Source organism: Ascochyta rabiei, chromosome 2 (assembly GCF_004011695.2).
Source record: "Ascochyta rabiei chromosome 2, complete sequence".
NCBI classification, from domain to species: Eukaryota; Fungi; Ascomycota; class Dothideomycetes; order Pleosporales; family Didymellaceae; genus Ascochyta; species Ascochyta rabiei.
In genome coordinates this window covers 2,389,423-2,397,495 of record NC_082406.1, presented here as the reverse complement: position 1 = coordinate 2,397,495, position 8,073 = coordinate 2,389,423, and the positions used below count along the sequence as shown (strand labels likewise).

Genomic DNA, 8,073 nt, shown 5'->3' with positions numbered 1-8,073 from the left:
AGCCAGAAGATTCTCGGAAAACCTTCGAATTTTTACTTGTGTGTGCTAGGTATCAAGGCAGGTCTGCATCGGCAGATGCAACAATCTACACATAGGTAAGCCTCCACACTTTTCCAGAAAACGGGTCCTGCAAAATCCACACGTCATCATGAGGACCACTGCCCCGCGACCAGCAACCGAAATTGTTCTGAGGTTCGCTCACAAGGGCCCAGACCCCGTTAGCCATTCTCTGCATCACCACGACTCAGCTTCGACTTCTGAAAGACAGCAACGCGCCTCGCCGCAATGGAGGGCAACTTCAAGGAGTTGGTAGCTCCAGCTCCGCGCTAGGCTCTATCCAGCGTCTCCCTAGCCATAGGTAACTTTTGGCAATGCCTTCCAAGCCGTTAATCAGGAAACTCACCGTTTACTGCCTGTCCACGTCTACATATCAAGACACCCGCTGCACCTTCCGTGCCCCGTTCCATTCTTGAAACCCACGTGGATCCTAACTGGCATCGCCGGTTGCGATTGGAAAGGACAGCCTGGGGTCTTCAAAAATCCTTTCGGTACAGCTTCCGATAAGCAACTAATGCCTGTCTGCACTAATCAGTCTTGGAGATCAAATGGCGATCTTCAAGATCTACTTCCCAAGCGCTCTCACGGAGTTTACGCCATGTGTTTTCCCAACGACTTTGTGGCTCCCCTACGTAACTGCCACATTCTAGAGATTGTTATCCAGGGCCTTATCGCGGACAGTCATCCACACTAAGAAGGCGAATATCTTGCACGAACAACCCCATATAACTTAGCTTGTTGCTCAGACATTTGCGCTCTGGGAAAGGGTCTGACGTCGCAGCAAGCCGTCTCACCTTGCATCGTAGCGCTTTGGAGGGCGCATTGTAGTGTGCCCCTCTATGTAAATGTGCACTAACGTCATAACAACGTTCCCAGTCTCGTGCAAGCACTAGGCATACGCTTGTTCAAGGACCGAACAGACAATAGGCTAAACTCCTGCCTTCGGAACTACTACAACACCCACACACTAGTATGTTGACTTCCAAGCCACACCCTGTCTGGGACAGCTTCCGCACGCCCCGGAGTAGCGACTTTGCAGAGAAGTTTGGTTCGCCTCTACCGACCACTGTCGGCTTTTTTGCACAGCCTACATAGCTCAAACTTCGATCAGTCATTAGTAGCCAAACAAAATCAACAAACAGGGATTCCTAGATTACGCATCTTGACACCGAGTCGAGGTGCCGTCGGTCCAAAATTCTACTATATTCGTAGCAGCATGCAGGGTGAACAGTTCATTCGCGTACGCAGCTCGCTTGCAACCCGTTTACCATTGTGCATCAACGCTTCTTGGGAGAACTGCCGGTGAACCACACTAGGTAGTGACGCTTAATCGACAGCGTCTACCTAGCATGGCACCATCTAGACTGCGTCTATAATAGCTCATTCCTCATCGGTATCTAGCACTGGTCCGGACCTGTGTTCCCCTGACCAATTGGATCTCTCTCTCCACGTCCACCCGGGTCTACAGCAGTCGACTAGCATATATATGCAGTCGACTAGTGTATATATGCAGTCCCAGTACCGGACACTCTATCTCTGGATCAGTTCCTTGCCGACACACGTACTACCCTCTAGCCACACGACCACCTGAATGGACTACCGGGTACCAGGCACAAGTAGTGTAGGTACTGAGATGTTACGGCGTCCAGGGAGCACGGACCGAGTACTTAGGAGCTCCCTCACCATCCACGCAAGCCAATAAAGCCAGTCTTGGTTGCCGGTTGTCCCTGACTACCTGCCCTGTGTAGAGGGATAATAGTTTCAACACTCAGAACTTCATCTGCGTGACCCACTCACACTACCTGTGCCTGCTACCCCAATAGAAGCCCGCGGGGGGCCTGCTTACGCGGGGGCCACGCGCGCGCACTGAGCTGTAAACGAGGTTGGGTTGGTGGTTGGCGAGTCTGACACGCCCCTGAATCTGCCAGCGCGCTGTTGGATGGGAGGATCTGGCATTTGTTGTCTTGTTCGGCTCGGATACTGTACTTGTCTGGTAGATCAGCAGGAGAGGTCAGTGGGCGTGGTGTGTTTTTCGCGAAAAGTGTCGAGATGCGATCTCGATCTGCTACATGGCAGTGATAGCGTCTTCGATGCGTTGAGTTCCTTCATCAGATGCACTGGACGGATGCTGCAGAAGAAATCCAGGTCTTTGACCAGCGAAACTAACATCATTTCTAGGCGGCTTTAAACTCATCAGTCCATCCAGCTCCTTGTGAACACATACTGCAGCGTAACCACGCAGATGAAATAGTATCAAGTAGTAACTTGCACACCCCCCATTCCCCCAGATCATGCTCAACGGCTAAACCTACACTCGTAGTCCATACATATCGACATAGTTCCAACCCTGCCCCTTCTTCGACAATTCATCCCATGCACTACAACTGCCATTCGATAACAAACAAACCACCTCAAAGCTACACCGTACCACCCCACGTCCACTATCAGTCCCTCAATGCTCAACTGCACATCCTGCGTAAGACACATTCGCTCAATTGTGACTTCCCAACTACGCACATGTGGACAAGTCCGCTTCCAACCTTCACACGCTGCATGAGAGCCTCGAAGTCTTGTTTGGCAGATACGAAATGGACCTGAGTACTCTCGATGAAGGCTTCGTTTACGTCTACCAAGAGGGCGGGTCGTAGATAGAGCGTGCATGGTTCCGTAGCGACCGTGGGGGTTTCCTATACGGGAGGTTTGCATAGTACGGTGCGGGGAGACGGTTCGTCGTACTTGCTGGTCTTCACTGAGTGTGGTTCTGAGACGAGCTTCACTGGTTGAGTTTTTTTTGCTGCTGCTGCTGCTGCTGTTGGGGTTTCTATGGATTCGATTTTATTCGATTCTCAGGCCCGGGTAAGGTTTGGATATCTCGGGAGCGCGGGATCCTTCTGTATGATGCTTAGTGTTGGAGTATAACTTCGCTATCAACCTAACAATACATGTGTCTTAACAGCGCTAGCAGTGCTCGAACACTTGCGCAAACACTTCACCAGACACTCACGGCTCTTTCAGGTTGCGACAACTGCTGGAGCACGAGCACGGTGCACTTGGGGACTGGGTTGGGAGGGGGAGTTGTGAATTTGAGAGGGGTGTCTTCAAGGGCTGCCATTACAAGAGCAAAGGATATCTACACGAAGTCGCCCAGAAGCATGCAATGAACTCCACGAACGTCCCGCTGCGCCTGTCATCATAGCCTAACGCCCGTTCTGGCTGGCTCCACAGGTGTCCTATACATAGCCAGTAATTACATCTCAACGCATTGCTCGTTCTACTCGCTATCGTCACCAATAAGCTTTGCGTAATCCTCCGCAGAAGCAAAGGTGGGGAGTTGCTTGAGCTTCCTCTTCTTCTTCTTCCTTCCATCTTTGCCATCGTCGTCGCCATCTGCGTCGTCGCCAACGTCGAGATCAACGGGCACGTCGTCTTCATCGTCCATGAACCCGTCTTCGTCGTCGAGGTCAAAGTTCTCGAAGTCGTCGTCGTCATCGTCAGCAGGCGCAGGAGCTGCATCATCCTCGTCATCGCTGCCAAGGTTGAGCTCGACGCCAGCGTCCATAGTAACTCCTCCTTCTGCGTCGGAGTCGCTCATCATGTCGTCCATGTCGATGTCGCTGAAGTCGTCGTCGCCGCCGTCGCCCTCGACATCTGGTCGCGATTTGACAAGCGCCTTCCAGATCTCGTCCTCGCCACTTTCGTCGTCGCTGTCGTCTGCGTCCTTCTTGCTCTTCTTCTTCGCCTTCTTGTCGGCCTGTTTGGCTTTGCCGGCCTTTTCGAAATACGTGTGGAAGAAAACTTCGTCGTCACGCACGTCGTCGACCTTCTTGCGCCAGAAAGACTCTGAGTTGAGTGGATCGTGGGTGCGGTCGCCGTCGCGGGCTGTAATAAGGTAGTCGGTGGCCTTGGAAGTACCAGACATAGGCTGCATGATGGAGGAACCGTGCACGCCTTGCGCCTTGGTCTTTGCATTGCGGAAGGAGAACTTGTCGAGGAAGTTCATGAGAGTGTAGATAGTTGGGTCGGGCTTCTCCTTGATGAGTTCCTGATGAACAATCTTCGAGGCTAAGACATGTACTGATGGATGGTAGTGTGCCTGAAGCGGTAGCAACTCCCACAAACAAGACAGGTCTGCTTGTGCGTGCTCAGGGTCGCGTTTTCGGGCGTCGTATGCAGGCTTAGCAGGCTTCTTCTCCTCCACCTTGTTCTCGCCATCTTCTGGGACATCCTCGAAATGCTCATCCTCACCATCGTCAACATGATCTTCTGGTGTTGACAACATAGCCTTGATACTGGGGAAGGTCGTCATAAGCTCATTAACAAGGTACAACACACCGCAGATGAAAGGAGGTTCGTGCATGTGAATAACCTGAAGTAAGCGCTTGACGAATGCTTTGACGCGTTTGATGCTGGTATCCGCTTTGAGTGACCGGTAAAGGAGATTGAGATACATGATGTGCTTAGATGTCGTGATGAGACGAGGGTCGAGAAGAGACTCGTATAGTGTGCGGTAGAATCGGTCGGTGGAGATGTTCTTGGTGACAGAAATTTGCTGAATGAGGGTCATGGCCTGGATACCGGTGTTGAAGTTGGATGAGTGTGTAACCTGGTAGATGGTGTTGAGCTGGTCCTCGAATTTGGCATCGTCAGTCTTGGCGAAAGGAAAAGCACGGTTGACACCTGTGAGAATGGCAGAGATCAACTTTTCTCTCGACTCGTCGGCAACCTTGAAAGCCATGGTAGCTTCCTTCTCGGCCTTCTTCTTCGCCATCTTTCCAGGTGCGCTTCCACCTCCTTGGATGTGACCGTGCTTGTTCAGCACTGCGACCTTCTTTTCTTCCTTTTCATGATCCTTTTGTTTCTTGAGAAGACCAAGGAAAATACTGAAGTATATCTCCAGCAGTTTGTTGGCAACTTCCTGCTCCTTCACACTAAGCACGGTCTGGTTGAGGGTAATGACAGCGTAGTACTTGGCATGTGCGCTTTGGTTCGGCCGGAAGATTAGGTCAGATTCGATGGAGTTGATGATGACGTTCTTCATCAGCGGGTGCGTGATCTGCAGCTGGAGAAGCAGGTACGATGCTCGCGATGACACCTTTTTCTCTTTATCTCCGAGCTTGTTGATGAGCAGTCGCAGCAAGTTTTCCTCCTGCTCTGGCTTCTCTTTCAGCAGCTCCCAGACAAAGGTCACTGCGCGATTTCGCGAGTACTCGACTTCGTCGTTGGTCCAGCCTTCGATGATCTTGAGCATCTCGAAGTATTGCTTCTTGAGCCAATCCTCGTACGACCATGCAATCAGGTGCACCTTCTGCAGCTCGCCAGGCAGCTTCTCGCCATATTTCCAGTGCATGTTCTTTCCCTGCAGCGCGCTAAGAAGGCCTGGCTGTCGTGCAAACGCCTTCAACTTCCTGTCTGGCGGTAGGAGAACACCCTGTCCCAGTAAATCCTTTAGCGCGGCCAAGGCCATCATGGCAGCACTCCTGCTTTTCTTGCGCGACAGTCCCAGTAGCTGATCGAAAGCCTTTGTCGTGTGCAGCGGCGACTCCTGAACCAACAGTGTCAAAGCTGAGACCTTATCTTCCATGGTACCAGACGCCATAATGGTGGACATGAACTTGTGCGACGCATCCTTAGACATGTGGGAGGCGGCATATTCGGTCGTCTCGACTTCCAGAAGCTCATCGGCGTAGGCGTGGAGGTCGTCAAGAATGTATTTGGGGGGTATCGTAGGGTTCTCGACTGTGGGAAGCTGAGGCAGCTCGACGGTGTGCCATTCAGGCTGCACTTTGAATATCTGGCGCGTGTATCAGCTTATCATCTCTCAGAGATCGCAGACATGCCCTTACCAATGCCGAGCGCTTCTTGCCGGCATCTCCACCCTTGCGCGCATCCTTCTTGTCGTTCTTCACCCGGTCCTGGCCCGAAGGCGGCTTCGTAAAGCCATCCTTAGTCTCAGCATGGGTCCGCTTCTTCCCCATTTGAGGTATCTGGCGTCGCGGGGTGTATTGCTGCAAGGTCTATCAGAGAAAGTACTCTGACGCGTCTTGACCTTGAACACGCCGTTTGCGACAGGTTCGATAGTTCGAAATTTGAGATGCGCACGGACCGACGGTGAATCGTTTCGCCTCGCGTCCGATACGCTAGCTCGACACGGCCTAGCTTGCCCTGTGTTCATCGCGGACACCCATAGGGATCTCCGGATTAGTGAGTCAACGCGGCGAAACTCTTCAACTGCTTGAAAGGGGCTCCAGCTGCTCTCAAATAACAGTAGAACATTATCTGAGGTCAATTGACTTTCGCGACCATCCGATCTTGCAGCGCGAAACTACCCCTCCTTCTACCCCGCGGAGCTCTGCAGTATCTGCTTAGGTAAAGCTTCAAGGAGGATTGAGACGACGTGGAACCCCGGGCAATAGCAAAGATGGCATCCACAGTATCAACAGCAAACGACGAAGATCCCAAGGTCTCAATCACGCCACTCCTAAAACGACTATGGCATGAATCGCCATCGACAAAACCCAACGCGGACGAGATTGCTGCAGCACTTTCCTTGATCTTCACAAACAGTCTTTCAGAGGTCCAGATAGGTGCTCTGTTGACATGTCTCCATTTCACCGACGAAGACAGACAGGCGGAAGTGCTCGCCAAATGTTCAAAAGCTATGCGAGACTTCTCGACCAAAATCGACGTACACGCGCTTGAGCAGGTCCTCCAGAAACGTGGAAGAAAGGAGGGCAACTACCATGGAGGTTTGGTATGTGTTTCCAGCTCTTCGAGACCCTCGAGTTTGCTCTGCCTCACATGTTGATCAAGTGCATCATCACTGTATTATTGTCAGCTGACCATCTGTCCAGGTTGACATAGTTGGCACGGGAGGTGACTCGCACAACACTTTCAACATCTCAACGACATCTTCTATCCTCGCCAGTGCGTTACTTATGGTGGCAAAGCACGGTAACAAAGCATCCACATCGCGCTCAGGCTCAGCAGACCTCCTGGCTTGCGCTCCCCCAAAAGCACCAATAATCACCGCGGTCGCCCCCAGAACCATCAACGAAATCTACTCTGAAACCAACTACGCCTTCCTGTTTGCACCTATATTTCATCCTGGTGCAAGACATGCTGCCTCCATCCGCAAGCAGCTCGGCTGGCGCACAATCTTCAATCTCCTCGGACCCCTTGCAAACCCCCTGCACGAGCAGATCGAAGCTCGAGTCCTTGGTGTAGCACGCAAAGAGATTGCCCCTGACTTTGCTGAAGCGCTTCGCCAATCCGGCGCCAGGAAAGCTTTGGTCATGTGCGGTGATGAGGAATTGGATGAGCTCTCATGTGCAGGACCGACGCACTGTTGGCGCCTGATTGAGAACTCTTCAGGCGAGGTTGACATCAACTTCTTCAAGCTCTCTCCGGAAGACTTTGGGCTGCCAACACACCCGCTGAGCGAAGTGTCGCCGGGCCAGTCACCAGAGAAGAATGCCGAGATCCTGATGAAGATCTTGACTGGCGAAGTCTCACCCGACGACCCGATCTTGCATTTCGTGTACATCAACACTGCTGCTTTGTTCGTAATCAGTGGTATCTGCGACGCAGACACGAGCGACATGGGCGAAGGCGATGATGGCAATGTCATCAAAGAGGTTGGACCCGGCGGTGGACGCTGGAAAGAAGGTGTGAGAAGAGCAAAGTGGGCTATATCGAGCGGCGAAGCATACAAACAGTGGCAAAACTTCGTCGAAGTCACTAACAAAGTGGCTTAGGGGACTTTCTTCTATTGGTAGATTTGGTACAAACTTGTTCTCAGGGGCGAAGTCCATTCTTGAGTCTCAACCATGCTTGTTGTCAAGCTCTGGCTTACCATTTGCTCAACCTCCTACTAACATGGCTGGTCGGACCAAGGGCATTCGTCTGTCGATGCAACGCGCATGTTGTTTACGTTCCATTTCCGCCATTCCCGAAAAGGGTGGTCCATCGTCAGACCAAGACAAACGACTGCATCCATCCAAGTACTGGCACCGACCT

General features: G+C 52.1%; 2 protein-coding genes across 2 annotated transcripts, besides 4 other annotated features; one reads left to right on the top strand and one right to left on the bottom strand.

Annotated features, from left to right (window-relative positions):
- Nucleotides 1–2,849: 2,849 nt before the first annotated feature.
- Nucleotides 2,850–2,872: a tandem repeat.
- A 456-nt stretch (nt 2,873–3,328) lies between these two features.
- On the bottom strand, nt 3,329–6,032 carry EKO05_0001667 (RNA-binding ribosome biosynthesis protein mak21; the record flags this gene model as incomplete). The annotated part of the gene is made up of 2 exons (XM_038937610.1): nt 3,329–5,848; nt 5,901–6,032. The coding sequence occupies 2 exons, from the start codon at nt 6,030–6,032 to the stop codon at nt 3,329–3,331; spliced, it is 2,652 nt and encodes an 883-aa protein (XP_038802422.1).
- Nucleotides 3,398–3,420: a tandem repeat.
- Nucleotides 3,432–3,550: a tandem repeat.
- Nucleotides 3,662–3,701: a tandem repeat.
- Nucleotides 6,033–6,475: 443 nt separating the features above from the next.
- On the top strand, nt 6,476–7,811 carry EKO05_0001666 (Anthranilate phosphoribosyltransferase; the record flags this gene model as incomplete). Its single annotated transcript, XM_038937254.1, has 2 exons — nt 6,476–6,808; nt 6,909–7,811. The coding sequence occupies 2 exons, from the start codon at nt 6,476–6,478 to the stop codon at nt 7,809–7,811; spliced, it is 1,236 nt and encodes a 411-aa protein (XP_038802421.1).
- Between the last annotated feature and the right edge of the window lie 262 nt (nt 7,812–8,073).